Below are 22,499 nucleotides of genomic sequence, written 5' to 3' on the forward strand. Positions count from 1 at the left end.
GACCACCATTTGCTAATTGCATGCAGCCTGTTGTGTGGTAATTGCAGTAATCACTGTCATAGCAACCCAATGCTATAAAATGTTAACTCAGGTAGGCGTAGCCCTTTCAGCTTTCCAAAATGGGGATCATGCTTGTTTGCTGTGGACATCATGGTTTAAGTCAGAAGGTTGGTATAGTTCTTATATCTGAAGCCAGGGGTGTAGCCAGTGATTTTATGTTGTACTCAGACCTGAATGTTGCTGCTTCCAGTACACACTTGTCAGTGTAGAATTGTACTCGCCCCTCCAAATGCTAACACAAGATACATGGGAGTATGTACTTTCTTTTCTAATTATACAATTAACTGCCATACAAAAGTAGTTATTGAGATGTATTCTTTTGGCACATGAACCGTTTGTGAACTGCTATACTGTGAATATTAATTTACTCACTTCTGAACAATTTGTGCTTTTTTAGTGTTGACATTAGCACAGGCTGCTCAAGAAAACTGGACAAATTTCAGTACTGAGTATGCCTACCTACATCCTTGGTAGATCCTGAACACACAGGTATATTGTACATATGGGTAGGGGTGCAGAAGTACAGAGAGCATTATGTATTATTGTATGAATTTTATCTTGCTGGACTTAAAGGGTTGCTGTGTACCTGTAAGTTTATCAAGGCAAGTAGTTCTGTCTGCATAGCTCCCAACTGTGGACCTATCCAGATGGTAGCCAGAGGTTAGCCTGTTATTCTTTGTCTGTGCGCCACACCGGTCTTTTCAGCACTGGAACAATGACAGTGTCACAGTTGGTTGCTACCAGTACATGGCTACATCCCTTGGTATTTCAGTGTTGTACTCCTACATAAGGGTATGCTTCTGGAACTCCTTCCAAAGCTATTTGCACAGTGTGTAACAGCAGAAAAGCTGATATGCCTGTGTGTTTCTGCCTCTGCCAGGCCTCTCAAACACTCAGGTACATATTTGAACAGACTCAGGGAAAAGTAGGTAAAAGTGAGGTACACCTTTAAAATATTAGAGATATTAAGTTGAGACTTTGAGAGAACCAGAGCATATGGATTAATACACCTTTTCTGAAGTACAAGCAGTGTCTAACTCTTACTTATTGTCATTATTCATTAAGTGTAATTCCCCACCTTTCTGCCTAACGTCAGTACTTTTCAGAGGGATTCAGAGGGACACAGCTAAAATTGGTTTCAAAATCAGGGACATCCCTGAAAATTAGTCACAGTTGGGAAGTATGGCCTCTGCCCTAATCAGATATGCCAGTGTTTGTCCTGCTATGATACTGTGTGGGGGTTGTAAAGTGCTAATGTAACATTATTTCCTGCTAGAATGGCTGGTTCTCTTTTCACAGCCATGTAATGCAATTCCACAACAACTGCTGGTAAAGATCCACAGAACAAGATTTGTGTTATGGCATTCCTATTTTTCCTTTACATTCACTCATTCGGATGCATGATATATTTATTTCAGCACCAACTTGTTGTATATCTACCATGGCTTAGTGGTACTTCATGCAGTCTAGTGTGTACAAGGTCTGGGGTTCTAGACTGACGGAGGTGTTTTATTTTGCTGCTGAGCAGAACAAGGGCCCTGACATACAGAGTGACTAAGGCACTTTTAAGCAGTTGTAAGTGGGTTTGCGCGATGCTTAGCAATGCTTAGCTAAGCGCACACAAGCACACACTCGCGCAAACCCACTAACTACTGCTTAATAGTGCTTACTCCTGCTAACCTCCACGCTCATTTCTTTGAAAGAAAAGAAAATGGGGAGATAAGAAAGTGGTGAAAAAGGGGTACAAAGAGGGAAAGACAGTAGGGAAAACAGCTCAGGATTTGCAGGATGGGTGTAGGGAAGATCCATAGCTGCCCATTTCTTTAACAGCAACAGCTGTGCACATGCAATAAACTTGGAGGGAAATATGAAACCTTCAAACCGTGAGAGGGGTGAGGACAACAAAGTATGTTGTACTGCCAATTAAATATCAGTTTATGTGTCCAGCGGACATGTGTGCAAAATGGGCAGCTATGTATGGGGCGTAAATTTTTTTGGGAGCAGATTGCCCTTTTTTTCTTTTTTTTTCAGGTGAGAGTGGAATGTGGGGTAGGGGAAGTAGGTATATTTGGGGAGGTAGATTGGGGAGGTAAACAGACAAGACAAACAAGATGCATACAGGGGCGGAATATGACACATGTGGTGGGTGAACACCATTGAAGGGGAAGGATGTTTGGAAATCACACGCCCATGAGCCCACAGATGGCAACAGTGGAACTGAGATCCCCACCCATGGGCAGTCATCACTGCACCTTCACAGCCCAGAGGGCAGCTGCGCTGGGGTCTGTGTAGGAGGGGCCGGCTCACCCATGAGTTGCGCCACTCGTGCTTCAAGCTGGTGTAGAGGGTCAGCGACAGAATGCTCGATCTCCCTACACACCACAGCCTGGACCGTTCGGAGGGTGATAGGTGGCCCTCCTCCGCTCACGCTTGCACGGGGGGGATAAGCCCCATCCCCTGCAGCGCTTCCACCCGAAGGTGGCACAGGGCCAATGGAGGAGGAGGTCCCAGGCTGGGCACTGGATGTGCTGGTGCCAGGTGCCATTGACGGCTGAGGTGGGACAGGTGAGTCCGCTGGGACCAGCCTTCCCGTAAGTTCTATGTTTAGGAGGACTTAATGAAAATATGGGTTAGTAACAGTCAACAGCATTCCCAATTAGTTATAACAGCATGCATAACTATTCCCATTAACCCAACTCACCAGAGTTCCAACAGTTGAACAGCAAGCATGACACATGCATATATTGAACAACAGTGGATATTACAACAGCATGCAGGTTTAATTGATGGCAACAGGCCACCAATATTGTGGTATTTGAACAGGGCACATGCATCGAAATAAATGCAGATATTTATAAACCAATAGGACATATTTCCCAACAAATGTTTTGAGATTAGACATACCCATTGAGGTGTGGAATTGCATTTTTATGCACATACAGTAGGGTGGAAAATGATAGCTCCATTAACAACTTATATATCCTTCTAGTTTATACTACATTCCTATTAACTGCAGTTATATGTCCCCTACATGTATTATTACACTACCCAATTGTCCTTAAATTGTGAAATGGGTTTTGCTAGATCTTTATATACATGGGCTGTATCTGACATACAAACTGTCCGGGATGCAGATGTTACTGCTACATATTTTGTAAGTTGCTCAGACACACTACTGCTGAGATGGTACACTGACAGCTCTACTTTCCTATACTTATCTAGATATGTTTAGGTGAAATTATCAGTTATATGTTAACCGCTCCCTACATTTCTGCCAGCACAATGACATTTCTGGGGAACACAATACCAAGCTACTCATGTGCCAGATTAACCTGTACATGCTGGGCATGAACCAACAGTTGAGAACTGTAAATATGCTTAAAAGCTACTGGCACTCCCTTCATCCACTTTATATGGGCCTACCCAACTGTGTGTTAACAGCACTTAATACAACAGTACTATTTCTATAATGCAAGAGTACAACAACATATCAAAGAAAATGACACAGACACAATCCAGGAATTATACCTTTATTAAAGACTTAAAACACTTTTCTAGAGGCTCTCTCATTTATTTTATATAACAGTACATGCTGAATAATTATTAGAGAATTATTATACCTTTATTTATTGTGTTAAAACACTTTTTTCAGGCTCTCTCATTTATTTTACATAACAGTACAAGCAGAATAATTACTAACCTGCCTGGTGGCACAGCCTTAGCAGCCTATCTGCATAGGCTTGCTGATTCGCAGCACGGACACCTGCAGCTGTGAAGTAAATGAAGTGATATTGAGACATACCTATCCATAGTATACACTAGAATAGCAATTCTTACATACTTAATTCCATGGCTACTTACTCAGTAGTGGGGCATTTTCCATCTCACGGGCCTCCTGGATCCACTGGTCTAGTTGATCCGCCTTGTGTCTCTTCAGGTCTGCGTGGTGGTGTCTGACCTGCTCACCAGTCAGAGGAATACCTGTGGCACTGGTGAGTTCATGAGCTAGATGGTCCCAGGCTTCCGCTTTGTATTGGGTGCCCTGGTACTGGCCCTGCAGGAGTCTATCCTCATGATTATGGACAAGGAGCCAAACCATTACTTTTGACTCCTCAATGCCCCAACGTTGCGCTCAAAAACGAGAGCCCTCTCCAGCACCGGCCATTGCTGCCTGCAGATGGGAGCTACAACCAGTTATGGCAAGTATTCCTGCCTATGGAGCTTAAATATGCATCATTTCCCGCACTTATTTGTGATTGGCCATTTTTGAAAAAACTCAGTTGAAGGTACACCTGCTTAGCAATGGGTAAACTTCCATTGATATGTATGTGTGTATTGAAAGTGCATGCTTATGAAAAGCTGTCATGGCTTAGTGGTTCAGTACTGTAATTATGGTGCACAGTATCCCAGGTTCGAGGCCTGTCATTGCTTTTTATTTGACTACTGGCCAGACCGGCTAGGAGGTGTGGCTGTGTTTTACCGACTTTGCTCAATTTTGCCAGACGTTGCTCTACGTTGCCCAACGTTGCTCTACGTTGCCCAACGTTGCCTGACGTTGCGTTGGTTAGCACGGTGCACAGCTACGTGCAAACATCTTCTGTTTGTGCTGGTTTGTGCGATGCGCAGCTACGCACAAAGCCATTGCACTAGTTAATGCAGTGCTCAGCTACGAGCAATTACATTTAAATATGCTTAATACTGGTAAACTTTGCTTAGCAGTGCTTCACATTGCTTAAGATATGTTACTTATGCATCCATCAGTATGCATAACCATTTCACCTTCTGATATATATATATATATATATATATATACAATTTCTTCACTACTACATAGGCCATTTCAATGCTTTTTACTAAAATTTTAATGATAAATGTCAGGAATTATTTTTATATACAGATTTCCAACAGAAAATAGAAAGGGGACAGGTGGGACTTGAACCGAGAATGCCTCCGCTTTGTGTGAAGGCTCTACCACTACGCTATCACTATTTTGCTTAATTTGCATATAAGTTTCTTATTATCCTCTTCGATGTCTAAACTGCTAACTGTGGCTAAGCAATGGGCAAACCCGCGCAAATAAGGGCAGCTATATCGGGAATAATAAAAAATATATAAAAGTTTTACATTTTATAATTGTACAGGGGTTTAGAATGTGGGGGAGTGTAGTGTTGGGTATGTACACATTTGAGCGGACTCGCTCATGTAGGTTGACATTTCCCGATTGAGAGACTTGCAGGGGCGTGGATTTTTGAACTGCTCGGCAGTCTGACACGCCCCCTGCACTCGTGCATGCTCCGTGTTGGCCTTAGAGTTGAGGCAGCGCGCCCTCATTAATATGCATGGCGCACTGCTGTCTTACTCTTAGACTGGCGTTTCCGTGTAAGGCTAATCTAGTCTTACACGGAGGATTAGTGAATCCTGGGGTATGTTATGACCGTCGTCGTGAGATAAAAATTCAGATCCAGAAATAACTTGCTCAAACCATTCTAAACCTAGTTCATATGGAATCACAGTGAACAGGTCAACCACATTGATAGTGGCAAACAAAACATCCTCTCTAAAATCAATTTTGTCCATTCTTGCTATGAAATCCCAACAGTCCAAACGTATTTGTGTTACTGTGCTGTACAAGCGTTTTAACTTATAGTCAATATAGATTGCTAAAGGGTAGGTCTTAGACCCTGCAGGAGATTCTATTAACCTCAAGGGGGGTTTATACATCTTTGTGGACCTTTGGAATGCCAAATAGTGTGGATGTAGAGATGTTGATTGAACAAAAACTCATAAGTTGTGTTGTCTATAGCTTCTTGCATTAGTAAGTCATACAAAAACATTAGTCCTTCGATAGGAGATACTGATCTCATTCCTGGACACATTCAAGTAAACATCCCCTTCATGCAACACATTAGGCATTCTACCACAACAGTCCAACTTATCCATAATCATTAAACCTCCCCCTTGTCACGTTTCATAATGCGGATATCGTTGTTTGATGTTAAGTCATCTAGGGTATCTTTTTCAGCTTTTGTCAAGTTGAACTATTGTCGTTTTTTAGTCTTCTTTGCCAACTTACATAGCAGCCAGCCTCAGCAGGTACGGCAAGGGCACGGCACCAGAAAGAGTAGCAAAGTCCAAAAAATTACTGCTGTGTTCATTAATACGAAGTTTCACAGGTCTCGAAGTTTGTCCTACATAAAACGCAGAACATGAGCAGGTAGCCAAGTAAATTAACCATTCACTAGAACAATTAGCAGAGAACTTTATATCATAAACCTGGCCAGTGTTCTTGCTAGTGAGTTGTTTGGTCTTGTCCACCCAGATGCAATGAGTACAGTGCCCACATGGGAAACACCCAACCAGATGATCCCCCATTAATGTTATTTGACACTGTGACTGAACGTCCAAGAACCCAGTTTTATAATGAGTAAAAAAAGAACCCAATGTTCTACCGCTCCTAGGGCATCTCATTACATCTGGGTGGACAAGACCAAACAATTCACTAGCAGGAACACTGGTCAGGTTTATGATATAAAGTTCTTTGCTAATTGCTCTAGTGATATTAAAAACAAGAAAGCAAGTAGTGCCTTGTATAAACATGTTTTGAATCACCCTACAGACAATTTCAGATTTACTGTTATAGATATAGTCATTGGTATGAAAGGGAATAAGGTTGGCTGGCACAATATATTAAATTCCAAAGAAAGAAAATGGATCATCAAACTGGAGGGGGGGGTTATTCCCCCCTGGACTCAATGAGCAATTGTGACCAATCATGTTCTCTTGCCAATGAACTGTTGTATATATTATGTGGCTATTTGTGGAAGTTTTGTCACACTGAGGAACGCTATGTAATTTTTGCCGAAACCGGTCTGTTTATTGTCACATTAAATATATTTCTTTCCACACCACTTTGGGCTGGCAGTAATTTTTTGGACGTTGCTATTATTTGCCAACTTGTCTAGCTCAAATTCTAAAATACATTGATAATTTTGTAAAACCAGGTGCAGGGGTGGGTTAAAAATACTCTAGCTGACACAGGTTTGATTTACTGGAAATATCAGTTCAATTTGCAAAACGTTGGTGTGTCAGCCTTCCTCTCAGCTAGTTACCATTCAAATTCAAACTTTAGATGTGTGTAAAAGGTTGTTTCAGTTTTGCATTATTCCCCTATCCTGTGCTGAAGTTCTTGCTCAGAGTCTACCTGTGAAGCCAAATTGTCTGCATACAGCAACTTTGTTGATCTGTCCCCTCCGACCTGTTTGCTAATGTAGTCCATCGCCAATATGAACAGCAGTGAAACCTAGTGCACACTCACTCCCACTGGGAAACGATCTATAAAATAGAACACTGTTCATACTTGAGTCTTTGGGGCCCTGTACATTAGCTTGCACTAATTCTAGCTGGTTTTCTCTCACCGACTCCATCCACCTGTTTGCTGGATGCCCTCGTTTCTTCTTGCCTTCTTCCTGTCTGACCCAAATCTTCTTCACCAGATTATCTTCTGCTTTTCTGCACATGGGCCCAAACCACCATAATCAGTGGGAACACAGTAGCCAGTACAGGCACACCGACCCCACCCACAGAAGCCAGGTTCCTCAACCAACTTTGTCATCATCAACCCTCTTTTTCCCATTTTTTACATGGGGTTGGGGTGTCATGTCATTTGTCACCATCTCTCTCTATTCAATGCCACTCTCCTGCCTTCTTTGACATCCATGCCTGACTGTAGCAGGTCTTCTTTCACTGAATCCAATTGCAGAAAAGGTCAAAGAGAACAGATTACAGTGGTTGGGGGTCCATGTGCAGAAAAGCAGAAGACAATCTGGGGCTTTAAACCACTGCAGGACAGCCCAAATCAGTTTTCTTGGGACTTCATCAAACGCTTTCTCAAAGTCCAGGAATGCCCAGTTGGACTCTTTCTTCATCTCCAGGTTCGTCTTAAATATCTTTCCATCTTTCAAAACTACTCTGAAAGACTTCCTAGCTAAAATCTGTCTCTATTCTGTCTGTTCCAAATCTTCTTCACCTAGTACCTTTTCATTCCTTTTACCTCATTACTCTCCCTTCTTCACTTACTTCCTTACTTCTATCAAAATCTCTTCCCTTTTTCTCTAAATATACCATAAGCCTGTTTTTCCTTCACCTCATGTCATACTGCAATTTCCATTTGTACTAGACTAACTTACCATTAATTTCTCTACAAACTGTCTAAAATTTCTATAAATATTAAATGATTATCATATAACTTGTATCAATTTTTAACCGTTTTTATATTATTACTAATTTGTTATAATTATTTAAATTGCAGATGATTTTGTTTTATTTTTGAAGATTGTAAAGTTATTGTTCTTAAAATGTTTTGTAATAATTTGGAGCTTTTCTTCCTGGGCCACTGCTGAAAATGGGCTTCTACCGAGTTGGACTAGATAGATAGATAGATAAATAATAAATCTGTCTCACTGCAAACATCAGGTCAGCTGTGCTGCACCATGATCTAAATCTGAATTGCTCATCTCCCATCTTACTTTGCACTACTCTGCATATTCATTTATCAATCACCCTTTCGAAAACTTTCATGCAATGTGACGTGAGTCTGATACCTCTGTACTGCCCACAGTTGTGAATTTCCCCTTTGATCTTAAACACTGGCACTAGTATGCTTAATATCCAGTCATCTGGGATATGCTTTTTTCTCCACACTGCTATGAGTACCCTTAGGGCCATTTCTCCCCTATCTCATGCCGCATCTTTATCATACTTGCTGTGACTTTATCTGAGCCTGCTGCTTTCCCTGACTTCATTTTCCTTAGTGTTGTTCTTAGTTCTTCTTTTGTGGCGGGCTGCTCCTCTTTTCTCATTGCAGGCTGTATTAGCATCAGTACAGCTTTTGTGGTGTTTTCTTCAAGCAGAAGCTACTGGATGTTTTCCTCCTATCTGCCTTTAATATCTTGTGGACTGGTCAACAGGCTGTTGCTGGCATCTCTTATGAAGGGCATCTTACTATCTTTTTTATCTTTCTGTCATAGCCTTCCAAACTGATATAGCTTTTGTGCCATCTACAGACTTCCTTTACAGAAGCTGGTAGAGTGCCTTTTTCTTTGGTACTACAACTCATTTCTTAGCTTCCTTGTTAGCCAAGTATTCCTTCACAGCCTGGTTTGTCTCTTTTATGTCCCACTTTTTCCTGTACGTCTTCATTTGACAACTTCCTAGACTTCTGCATTCCACCACCTGCTTTCCTTATGTACCTTATTCCCATACCTATCTCTGCCACATATCTGTTTTGTAGTCCTTACACATGCTGGTGCTGCCATTCTTCACCTCTACCTATTTCCTTTTCTTCTTGGGGTGCTAGAGCCATAAGTAAATTATTGAATGGTTGTGCTTTCTTTCCAGTCAACTTCCAGGTACTCAGGCTAGTCCCTGTTGACCTTACAACCTTTTCTGACCACTGTTTGCAGCTGATTGTGGCCACCAGTGGTTTACGCTCTGGGATGTCTGTTTCACTGGGGATGACTTTGCAATCACTGATTCTACCCCAGTGCCCTTTCCTTACTAGGAGGAAGTCTACCTGAGTTGCATACTGGCCACTCCTGTGTGAGATCTTGTGACTGTCTTTATTTCTCAACACACTTATCACCAGCAAAAAGCCATGCCCTTTTGATGACATAAGTTAACATGACCAAACCACCTAAAGACAATTTTACAATGTGGCTAGTCCTGATAGTGTGTGCAGTCTGTGATCTATGTTCTCCTACTTAAAAGATAATGACTACAGTTGACGCTTATTGCAGTTGGTGTACATAGCTCTTCCCCCAATGCTGCCCACACTCCATTCAGTTTTGTACAAAATAAAATATATAGATTTGTGTGTATGTGTATATATATATATATATATATATACACACACACATATATATATATATATATATATATATGTATATATATATATATATATATATATATATATATGTGTATATATATATATATATATATATATATATATATATATATATATATATATATACATACATACACACACACACACACACACACATACATATGTACTCTCTTAGCACACCTTTGAAGATGAAGGTGGTAGGAGGAACCCCACAGAGACACAGGGAAATATATACAGATTCCACAGAGGCATTGTCTGGAGGTCAGGATCAAACCTAGCTTGTGCTTGGGGGACAAATATTTTAGCAATTATACCAACATGTCTGCTTATAGCCCAATATTTTTGCTGAAGAGACAAATGAGATCTGCAAAGAACAAGGGGAAAACAAGGGCATTATGGAAGTAGGGAAGGAGTTCAAGTGCTTGGCAGTGTGATAATTTGTCAGACTGGATCTGCCTGGCAGCTGACATCCCAGAAGTCAAAGTGGACAAGTGGGATACTATATGACCATAAAACAAGAGAATAAAAAGATGAAATAAAACACTAACCACAGCTTGTCACTCAAAAAAGGTATTAAAAGCAAAGCAAAGTTCTAACCACTAAACTAATGAAGATTGTGCTAACTAAATAGTAAAAAATAAAAAAAATCTTTACATATCCCTCACAGCACTACTAAAATGTGTTAAAATAGAAATGGTATACACACACACACACACACACACACACACACACACACACACACACACACACAGCGAGAGAGACAGGAATATTAAAAAGTACCTCAAAACTACAGTCAGGACTGAAGTACTGGTCACCAAATAACTTAAGTAAATATCTGTTGCCCATGAAAATCGCTATGAAAAACAGTAACAAACACCTAAAAACAGAAAAAAATGGATAAATGTAATACATGGGGGGGTCTGGTTTATGAAACTTACAATATATTTTATTAATTACAGATCACAACACCCCCAACACACACACACACATATAAACAATTATGTCACGAAAGGTAGAAAACTCAAAAGAGAAAATCACAAATGGTAGAACAAAAAAGAGTGAATCACAAAATACTGAATATGATGCATAAGAGTGAATCACAAAACACTGAATATTTCTCTCCTACAAAAAAAGTCCTGTGTCAGTAAACCCAGCTACAAAACCGAGATCAAGTGTCACCCTGGCAGTGATACATTTAGGAAATGGGCTTTTAGAAATGTAATGTGTAATTACGGTTAGGGTTAGCACACCAATAAGATGGAAATTATACTGTTAGGAAAGGGATTTTAATAGCATAATATGTGGGATTATTAAGGTTAGGGGCAGAGGTCGGGGCAGGGTTAGAGCTAGCACCATCTTAATCATTTGTTAAACCTAAACGTAACCCTAATCATAACCCTAACAGTACCCTTGCTCCTAACCTTACACATTACTATATTAAATACCTTTCCCTGCAAGACAAAAGGAAGCAGAGTACACAACACAAAGCATGAACAACACTGGATCTATCTCCTTACCAAACCCTTATACTAACCCACGGATATTTGCATATTCACACCAACTACTACAACCACTACTCTATAGCACTAAAAAGCCTAAAATAATTAAAACACAGCTTCTTACTACCTATAAAAATTATCCAGCATTCATCTGGCTGTCCAGCACTAAAACATTCCACACAGCTATATTCCCAGTCAGTCACTGCCATCCAGTAACCAAAACCTCCTGTCTGTCTACAAACCTATCAAATTTTCTGGGCATTGTCTGTACTCATACAAGGTTGATAACGCCTGGAACTCCTTACATGTATTCATCAGGTCAATACCCTCCATCCCATATTTCAAAATCATTCTGAAAGACTTCCTAGCTAAAAACCTCTTTGTTTTTGCTCAAAACCAGGATAATATTTATCCCTAGAATGTGAACATGTACTTTTTCATTCCTTATACCGCTTTACTCTCGTTTCTTCACTTACTTCCTTACTTCTATCAAATTCTCCTCCCTGACTTTCTTTCTAAATATAACATAAGCCTGTTTTCCCTCACTTGATATTGCAATTCCTGTTTGTATTAGACTAAGTTACCTTTAATACTCTACAAATTGTCTAAAATTTCTATAAATATTAAATGATTGTCATATAACTTGTATTGATTCTTAACCAATGTTTAATATTATTACTAATTTGTTATAATTATTTAAATTGCAGAAGGTTTGTTTAATTTTTGAAGACTGTATAACTGTTAAAGCAAAACAAAACAACAGCAGCAAACCATAGACCAACGCTTCCAATAAAAGGCATACAGCAAACAGACCTCTCGTATAAAAACGTGTAGATCCAATGAACAAAATCCAGATATAGTGTAAACGTTTATTCAAACAGGTTAGCGCTTTCACCAATAATGGCTTCCTCAGACCTATGCATTCTACAAATCTCATCTTTGCTTAAATAGCGCTCATGGCGGGAATTCAAAAATTCTTAAAGTGCAATCACATTTAATTTCAAATATTCAATAATTAAAACCAAATAAATCATGCAATTAGTTTAAAAACTCATCTAAAAACACATGTTTAAAAACATATAAAAAGTGTATACAATAAATATATATGTACATCTCTGTTTATAGGTGTGCCTGTGCTTATACAAATGTTTTCCCTATCCAAGATTACCTACGGATGTTCCTGGCTTTTAAGAATGGCTTGATGGGCACTACGCCATTGAGACCTGGTTGAATATCAGATCTCAACTTTATTATCCAACTGGCTTCTCTGGTCTCGGTATAGTTTTTTATATCGCCCCCTCTATTGCCTGGCTTAATAATTTCTAAAATGGAAAATTTAAAAGTATGTCTGGGTCCATTCTCCATAACATGTCTAGCAAGGGCATTTGTTTTCAAGCCTATCCTAATATTGTATGCATGTTCCCTCATCCTGTCCCTGAGTGCCCTGTTGGTTTTACCAACATAAAATGCTTGGCACTCAGAGCAGGATGCTAGGTAGACCACATTGAGAGTAAGGCAATTACCATGAGCCCTGAAGGTGTACTCCTTCTGGGTAATAGGATGTATAAACGTGTTATCTAAATTGATATAATTACAAAAATTACCTTTCCCACATTTTTCTGTCCCCTCTATCTCTATACCATGTTTACCTATCTCTTCCTTGGGGTAGCATAGTAAACGTTTTAAATTCTTCTTATTTTTGTATACAAATCTTGGTTCCTTTCCCACTATTCTTAACATCTCCGATTCAACAGTTAGCACACCCCAGTGTTTCTTTATTATGTCTTTAATTTTTGCTACATCACTGGTATAAAAAATAGTACATGCTGTTCCTTCTACTTTACTCCTTCCATTTTCACATACTATATCCCCATCATTCATTACAGGCCTATGGGCTAACCCATTATCAAAATAAGGGGCTGCAGCTTGCTCTCTCAGTGACGACATATCTATAAGGCCTCTACTAATATCTCTTTCTGAGTATCCTCTACTCCTAAATCTATCAGTTAACTCACTAATTTCTTTGACAAAGCCTGTATCGGTGGGATAACTGTTGTTCTTAAAATGTTTTGTAAAAATGTGGTGCTTTTCACCCCTCTTCTCGGTTCTTTTCATTACTTTTCCTGCGCACTCCTGCTTACAAAAATAAATTCCGCCATATATGATTCACAGAATGAGCATTCACTCATTTATGCATTCTTTTTTTACAACCACAAAAACTTTTCTACAAAATGTCTACCTTTTGAGTTATAACAATATAAACACATACACACACACACACACACACACACACACATATATATATATATATATATATATATATATATATATAGGTTCATAGGTAGGTACTAGGCTATCAGCCCGAGGGCCAAAGCAAGCCTAGCCAACAGTGTACTGGCTTTCACCACCCACGTATTGTTAAATTCCTGCCCCTCTATCGAGCAGTGCCCCAGACATAATCCCAGGGGTGAATTTCCTATCACCCCTCCACTTATCGAGCTTTTTCTTGAATAGTGCTAAAGACAAGCTCTGCTTGATGTGGATGGGAATCTTGTTCCAGAGCATGGGAAGTCTCTGGGACACTAATCTATCCCTCCAGCATGTCCTATTTATTGGTGTGGTGAGGTTTAGGTCCCTAGAGTGTGTAGCTCGGGGAGACTGTGATTTCTTCAAGTGCAGCATGTCCAATAATTCCGGGTTTGACATAGCTTTGTATGTCAGACAGAGGTCTCCTCGTAGTAAGCGGTATGCGACCAAGTAGAGTTTGAGTTTCTTGAGCCAGTCGGCATAGGGCAATTGTTTGAGGCCAGCGATCTTCTTGGTGAGGTACTTTTGGGGCCTCTTAAGTTGTTGTAGATGTCTTGTGAGGTACATCCCAAATGGGGCATTGTACTCAATGAGGGGTCTGATAAGTGATGAGTAGAGGGGAATGATGACTTCCTTATTTCTAGATGAGAACCCTTTTGTGATTAAGTGGGCCACGTAGAAAGATTTTCTGACCACTGTGGCAATGTGGTTATCAAAGGAGAGGTTGTTATCCCCTTGGGTCCCAAGGTCTCTTATCACACTTTCTGTGTTAAGTGAATTTCCCCCTATTTGGTAATTCATGGATACTGTGTTTTTGCCAAAGGAGATAGCAATGCACTTTTTGGCATTTAGTTTGAAGCCATGATTTTGACACCAGCTGTCAGTCTTGGTGAAGCCCTTTTGCAGGATGTCTACGTCGGCAGGGGAATTGATAATGGCACCCAGTTTGCAGTCATCTGCGAACTTAGTTAGCCACAGACCCTTGGTGTTTGCTTGCACTTCAGAGAAGTATATACCAAACAGGAGGAGTCCCAGGACTGAACCCTGGGCTACTCCACTTGTCACTGGTTTGGAGTCGGATCTGGAGTCAGCAATTCTTACCGTGTGGGTTCTGTCTGTGAGCCAGTTGGCCACCCATCTCATGACGTAAGAGTTTATGTTAAGGTTGGTGAGTTTATCAATGATTCCTGAATGAGGGAGAGTGTCAAAGGCTTTAGCGAGGTCCAGGTAGGCTGTGTGGACTACCTTGCCCTCATCTATGCCCTTTGTAACTGTTTCAAAGAAGTCTACCAGGTTTAGGAGACATGACCTACCTTTTACAAATCCGAATTGGGTAGCATCCAGAGTTTGGAGGTTACCTGTATCTTTGTTTATGAGTTCCATGATGATACACTCCTTGGCCTTGTAGATCAGGCTTGTCAAGCTAATAGGTCTATAGTTCCCGGAGTCTGTGGTGGTTCCTCCTTTGTGGAGTGGGATAACCGTTGCTGTGCGCCATTCTGTGGGCACATAACCTGTGGTGAGACTGTGGTTGAACATGGATTTTAGGTGGAGGGCTAGTTCATTTTGGAGTTCATGTAAGATGCAGCCTGGGATGTTGTTCGGTCCCATGGATGCTGTGTTTTTGGCTTTAGAGAGTGCCATTTTTACCTGTGTGTTTGTGATTGCCGGGGCTCTACAACCATCTGGTATAGTTATGGGCCCTTTGGGGGGTGAGGGGGGAGTAAAGTTTGCATTGATCGTCTCTGCCAGTATGTTGGCAATATCAGTTGGCTCTGTATATTTTGTGCCGTTCTGTTGTAGCTCAGGGTGTTGCCATGGAGATTCTTGACATAGCTAAAGAATGCCTTGTGGTTGTCTTTGGAATCCGTGGCAATTTTTCTTTCAAAATTAGCTTTGGAGGATTTTATGAGAGATCTTAGTTTCTTACTGAGGCTCGTCAATGAGTTCCTCCATACCTGGGTTTTTACTCTCTTTTGCAACAGTTTCTTCCTTACTGAGGCTCGTCAGTGAGTTCCTCCATACCTGGATTTTTACTCTCTTTTGCAACAGTTTCTTCCTTACTGAGGCTCGTCAGTGAGTTCCTCCATACCTGGGTTTTTACTCTCTTTTGCAACAGTTTCTTCCTTCTGTTGTAGAGTTTGTTAATGGCAGGGGACCACCAAATTGGCTTCCTTTTTTTGGAGGATAGCGTCTTGGTTTTGCTGGAGATAGCACGATCCATGCTTAAATAGGCAGACATATATATAGATATAACTATAGATCTAAAATTATGGGACAATGTACTGAACACAAAAGCATCAGCACAAGTAATCTAGCACTTTTTAAGCAAATTAACCCAAAAACTGAACATCAAAATGATCAAGAAAGGAAAACAAACAAAATAAAGTATTAGTTTAACGGTGTGCACACTTATGCAACCAGAGTATTGTGCATTTTTTTATTTTTTATATTTTTCCCCTAACAGATTTGTTTTCCAATTGAATTGTACAGGTTATAGGCCACATTAAAGGTCTGAAAAGGTTTGAAATGATTTATTATGGTCTTATTTTTTTATATCACAAAAACTTGGCCTTTTAACAGGGGTGTGTACACTTTTTATATCCACTGTATGTACACACACACATATATCTATAAATAAACATATATATATATATATATATATATATATATATATATATATATATATATATATATCTACATGTACATATATTTATACACACACACACAGATATATATATATATATATATATATATATATATATATATATATATGTGTGTGTGTGTCTGTCTGTGTGTGTGTGTGTGTGTGTGTGTGTGTGTGTACATATGCATATACAGATATCTGGATTGTTTCTAAGACTGCCACTTTACACCATGGTGAAACTAGACCAAACCAACACCTCTGGCACATCCTATAACCCCACCCAGCCATGGCTCCTTTCTTCTCACTTTCACATCCATTTTATGTCTTAAAAATACATGCTATAGAACATTTCCTTTAGTTTATTTTTTCTTTTTTTTTTACCTAATCTCAGACAGATATCACTTTTTTACAAACTCCAGTATTCTGTTCGTGCTGCTAAACAGAATACTGGAGTTTGTACAGTGCTTTCTGGACTACATGAGAATAATTCTGATTTCTGGATAGTCCAGAAAAATATCAGAGAGGTGACATGCCTAATGGTATCAGTTACATGGTTATAAAACAAAAGGTCATCATCTACAAGGACTTCAGAATCTTTTATTATTTGTCAATTTTTATCTTTTACCGTTAATGTATAAAGCTGGTGGAGGGTTTTGCCAAATGCCAGAATGCTGCACTTTTTGACATTGAAGGCAATATAAATTCTACTGCACCATTAATATGTGATGTTGGTGATACCAGCAGGGACAAGGACAGTACTCTCAAGATTCCAGTCATCTGCATACATGGTGAGCAAGACACTGGAATAAGTTTTGGTACCACAGAGGCATTGTCTGGAGGTCAGGATCAAAAATTATGCAAAAAAAGGACTAGCCACACAGCCTTGAAAAATTCTACTGGTAAATGCGGATGGAGAGCACAGAAGTCCTCTATATCTTAGCTAGTGTGTATGGCCAAGTAGCCAGTTGATGGACTCAGGACAATATGACATAATTTACCTCCAGGTTCCTGAGTTTATCTATGATTCCATCATGGGGTTACAGAAATGCTTTATCCAGATTTAGGTAACTTGTATGGCAGATACCTTCATCAAGAGCTGTGGTCACACACACTCAAAAATTGTGTTGCTAACCATACAAAAATCAGCTTTTAACAAAATCACATTAGATTAAGCCATAAAGAAGGTTGTTTCCCATGTCTGTATGAGTAAGTTTCAAGATTATTTCCCCATTACCTTGCTCAACGTGCTTGTAAGGCTGGCCTGTCTGCAATTACTGGGGTCTATGCAAGGGCTTCCTTTGTGTGCTGGGACCACAAAAGCCTGTTTCCAGGTATCTGGTACACAGCCATTTTTGAATACTCTTATTATAAATGTGCATAAGTTGGTATACTAGGCTGTTTAGATTGCAAACATTAAGCTTTATGGTACCTCTTTTGGTCCCATGGAACTGGTATTTCTGACCTTACTGCGAGCAGAGGTGACCATTTGAGATTTAAGATGAGACCATGTTGCATGCTGACAATATGTGGCTGGGGTTCCCCCTTGTGGCCTGAAACTTCCTCCAAATCTCAATAGCTATAGCTGTTGGCTCTGTTATGCAGATTCCACTTTGTTCGACTACACCACACCACATTTTTGTCACTTTCCCTTCACTTGTGGGTGTAGTTGTAGAATGTATTCTTATTGTCACCTGTCCTGAAGTCAATTTTTACTGTGAAAGAAGGTTTGCTTGTTTTGATTGTTTTCACTGGTTGCTTTATAAAGGAGTTGACCTTAGACTCACTGAATTGGGCTGGATAAAAGGCTGAAGCCTTTGTACACTCTTTCCTTTTGGTTCAACAATTTATTGACTTTGTACCTTCACCACTTAGGTTTACCACAGAATTTTTCACTATATTTACGCTACACGGAAATGAATTTATCAATGCACTTATAAAGTACTGCAGCGGGTTTGAATGATTCACAGAAGGTTTTTTGGGGGGGGGGTAATGTACAGTTTAAGATGACTGAAGCAATGTGACTGTTCTAGACACTACAGCAAGCATTTGAAAAATCCTTAAATGTGTCATTTTTATTAGGCTAAATTTGGTGTAAAAGGAAACATCAGCATATTGTGTTAGACTAAAAAGGGGGTGGGGTTGCATTTATCATAACACAGCTGACAGGGATATTCATCCTTTCATCAGGATGACATCTTATAAATCTTTTTCTCTTTTGTGCATTTTTCCAGTTTATTCAATACTGTTAAGATTTATGAAGTCTGGTAGTTTTGTGCTGATTATTGGTTGACGAATAATCCTAACAGTCAATGGAGATATAATTTAGGTCACTGTGTAGAAAAGTATTTTCGAAACCATAAGGTAAAAAGGTCACACAGATAAACCATTCAGTAAAAACTCCAAGAAAGACTCAGTCAAACTAGAGTCATCACTGTATAATACCTTAAACCTGTAGCAGGAGGGTTACAAATTCTTCAATGACGTGTCTGTGTTCTGCATTCTTGAGATGCTAATGGAGATGATACGGTAACATTTTATAAAATTGTACTTTCTGGTATTTAATGTAACCTGGGTGTGGAGTACTTCATGATTAAAAAAATTTTTCGGTAATCCTACTTTTCGAGGACTGGCTTACAAAAATGGATGCACCACTTTCTTGGCTAGTGGGTGTACTGTGGAGAAGTTGTAATCAGGTATTTGTGGGATGCAGGACATAACAGATACTTTTATCTTCTTACCATAATATAAATGTGTAAGCTAAAATGTTCATAACTTCATGCACGTGTTACATAAATTTATTACATAATGGGAGTAAGAGCATATCATATGCAGCATGGCTGCAACAATTTGAGTGCCATTATTTGTACAGCCTTTAATGTATGCCACTCATATCATCTCATCATTTATACATTTCAGTGCATTGCATACATGACTGTTATACAGTGTAGTGACTACTCATTTAGTTGAGGTTTTTTTTCCTATTACAAGTTATTGAACACTAGTGTAGTCAGCTTATGCAGCTGTACAACATGATGAGGTCAACTTCATCATTCTGAAGGATTTCTCATTGTAGTTACAGTTGTGCAACTGTGGAGTTAGTACACCTGACAAAAGGAGTATAGGGGTAAAGCTTCCACACTGGGGAATGTGCGGGCACAACCCCGCCCATTCCAAAAGTATGTTTTGTTGAGTTGTTCAACTCTCCCTGTCTGTCTTGGGGTTACTGTTTTTGCTGAAAGTAGTGTTGCTTTATTTAGTTTAAATTAATGAGTTATATAGTGAAACATGCAAAGTCCCCACTCACTAGGCTGGACAAAGACAGGGTGACTGGGAGTTGTCTTTCAGATGCCAATATCTCAGACATCTCAAAGGCCATTAGGACCCTCGCACCAGACAAATATAACTACGACACAGAAGTTGTGCATGTGGAGGTGAACAGATTGGTAGAAATCCCTGAGAGAGATGCAGAGAAATATGCCTGAACTCTCTGTGTACGTCAGAAATGCAGGTTAAGACCTTGACACTAAACAAGAATCCACCCCACTCCATGAATGATGCCTATGTACAATGGAAAATGACTGGCTTCAACAAATGGCTACATACTTGGTGTCATTCTGGGGTTATGGAGCATGGAACAAGATGTCTGAGAGTCCTACTTACTTTGCAAGGCATGGTCTGCTGAAGTCCCCATAGTGCCTTTTTAAGCAAAGTTCAGTTAATGAACATTGTAACATAATGAATTTTTCATCATAATTCCTTTCGACTTTGATTAATAACCTTCTGTATTTGTGTTATGCTTATAATCACCTTCTCAACTGTTGATGGGAATGAGAATGAAAACAAAGTTGCTGGAATCTAATGTTCTACTTCAGTCATAGACAACACCAGATATTCTATCTGCATAGCAAGATGTTCAGCAAAAACATACATTTTTGCTAAGACAAACAAGATGATACCTACACTGAGACATGACAATTTGCAAGAATTCAAAATCTAGCTGGCAAGCATGCTGAACAACTGAAAGTCACTGACTAGTCATGCAAATACACACATATCCTATATTTTGAAGGCAAAATAAAGTCTAACATTGAAAGAAGCAGAAAGCACAAATACAAGACTGGATTGTTCTCATCTCAGTACAATGAAGTGACTGACAAAATGCTATTAAGGGCAGCTCAAGCCAGGAAGTATCATAGTTATTCCAACCACAAACTGTTCCAGAGGAATCACATCCATATCCTGACAGTGACCATGTGCTGGTTAATGATAACAACCATGTATCAAATGTGGCTGCTGAACCTATGGATTATCTTTTAATAGACAGTACAAAAAGGTTAGATATGCTACAGTTAATAGAAAACTGCTCAAACAGAATGATTTAGTTGTACATCATGCAAGCAAGGACTGAGAAACAATGCTACTATTAAATTACAGCACATTTCAAATATATTTATACTGCTGTTATATTTTGTGTAATTACCTCAGAATAATGCAGGCACAGCATGTGATATCTCCATTTTTAGTATAGTCTAATGTAGTCTATATATATCTTTGCATGATAAAAATATTAAGCTTAAGGTGAATCATCAAATGTATAGTGCAGCGTGTTTTTGTTAATCACATAGGGCCATTATGAATGAAGGGTGTTACATAACTCTGTTGTGCTTAGGCAGTTGTTGTAAAGGTGTGGCTGCTTAACTCATATATCCAGTGTTTCTGTGTCTGCTGGCCAGCTGTGTACCCATAAAAATGATGACTGTGTAAAGTAGAAGCACATTAGGCATATGCATCTCCAGCTCATTTTTCTACAAAACAGTGGACAAATTAAGGTGATTGCTTCATTAAATCTATGCTCAGTGCCTGCAAAAGGCATGCAACCACTTTCTTCTGAATCAGTGGGAGAAACATATACTTCTGACACAACCACAGTAATGAAAATGTTTCATGCAACATATCAGTTACTACGAAATGGTCTCAACCCTGGAAGTGGTTATCAAGCTTAGAAGTTAAAACACTTGCGGAATGCAATTCCGACTAGTAGCACACACTCAGACTTGTAACTTACCACAAGATCATTGAGCCTAGATGCTAGATCAACCACTTGCTCACGGGCAAGGCGTAGGTCCAGCGATTCCTTCTGCAGTTTGTCCTTCATCTTATTCAATGTTTTCATCATATCATCCTTTTCACGTGTTTTGGTCTCACACTCCCTCTCCTTCTTCTCTAGTTTCCCCAATAACTCTGCATACTCTACAGTAAAGAACCATGACTTATTAACTGTATATTCTGCCAAGTACATCTGCTATGCATTAACAGCCCATCATAGAGAAATCCTTGACAAAAGTTATTCCAAAGAAACTGAACAACTTTTCTTGAAGAGCAATGTATAGTCATCCTATAATAGACTATATAAACAACTATGAATTTAAAATATAAATACAGCCACAACTTACAAGAAAACAAAAATAATGACAAAAACATGTAATACAGCAGTCCAGAGCAACCTGTTTAATAACCTATAATAAATTACAAATACAACAGTAGCAAGCACTTTCATCTATGTAAAGAAGACTTTAGGTGATAAGTGTACATTCAAAACACACTCTAACTGTCAACACTCATCACATAACTGCTACCATAAAACCAATAATAAAAAACAATTAACATAGGTAATGTCTAAACTTACATTTCTTAAAAACTATTGTAAAACTGATATTGTCATTTAAACTCAGAGACACAGATGCAATCAACAGAACTTGCTAGTAATAAAAATTTTAATAAAATTTTATTCCTCATCAGTGTCGATGATCTGCATATCTGAATCCACACAACCCAGTACCGAAACACAAAAACACTTACAAATTTGTACAAGTAACAGAATGCTTTAAACTGTGTTTTGTTATTTCACATATTAATTACATAACTCTGTTCATACAAATAAGTTATCACATGAAAATCAAGATGTAATGCTCATGCACTACAATTAAAATCACCAGGTGCTTCATTAAGACCTCAGAGTATTAACACAAAAAAGGTGCATTTCATATAAATCTGAATTTAAGGAAAACATTCCCCTAGCATTCCT

At 39.2% G+C, this 22,499-nt stretch overlaps 1 protein-coding gene across 3 annotated transcripts in view; it reads right to left on the reverse strand.

Moving 5' to 3' along the window:
* Positions 1-22,499, reverse strand: part of DAAM2 (dishevelled associated activator of morphogenesis 2) — a 3,932,565-nt gene that overhangs the window by 1,398,556 nt on the left and 2,511,510 nt on the right. For all 3 annotated transcript variants that reach the window (XM_044084849.1, XM_044084851.1, XM_044084855.1), the window contains exon 13: positions 21,480-21,664. In XM_044084849.1, the coding sequence (XP_043940784.1) occupies positions 21,480-21,664 (185 nt within the window). The remainder of the gene's footprint in view (positions 1-21,479; positions 21,665-22,499) is intronic.

Source organism: Protopterus annectens, chromosome 1.part1 (genome assembly GCF_019279795.1).
Source record: "Protopterus annectens isolate FY-2018-M chromosome 1.part1, PAN1.0, whole genome shotgun sequence".
Taxonomy (NCBI): Eukaryota; Metazoa; Chordata; order Ceratodontiformes; family Protopteridae; genus Protopterus; species Protopterus annectens.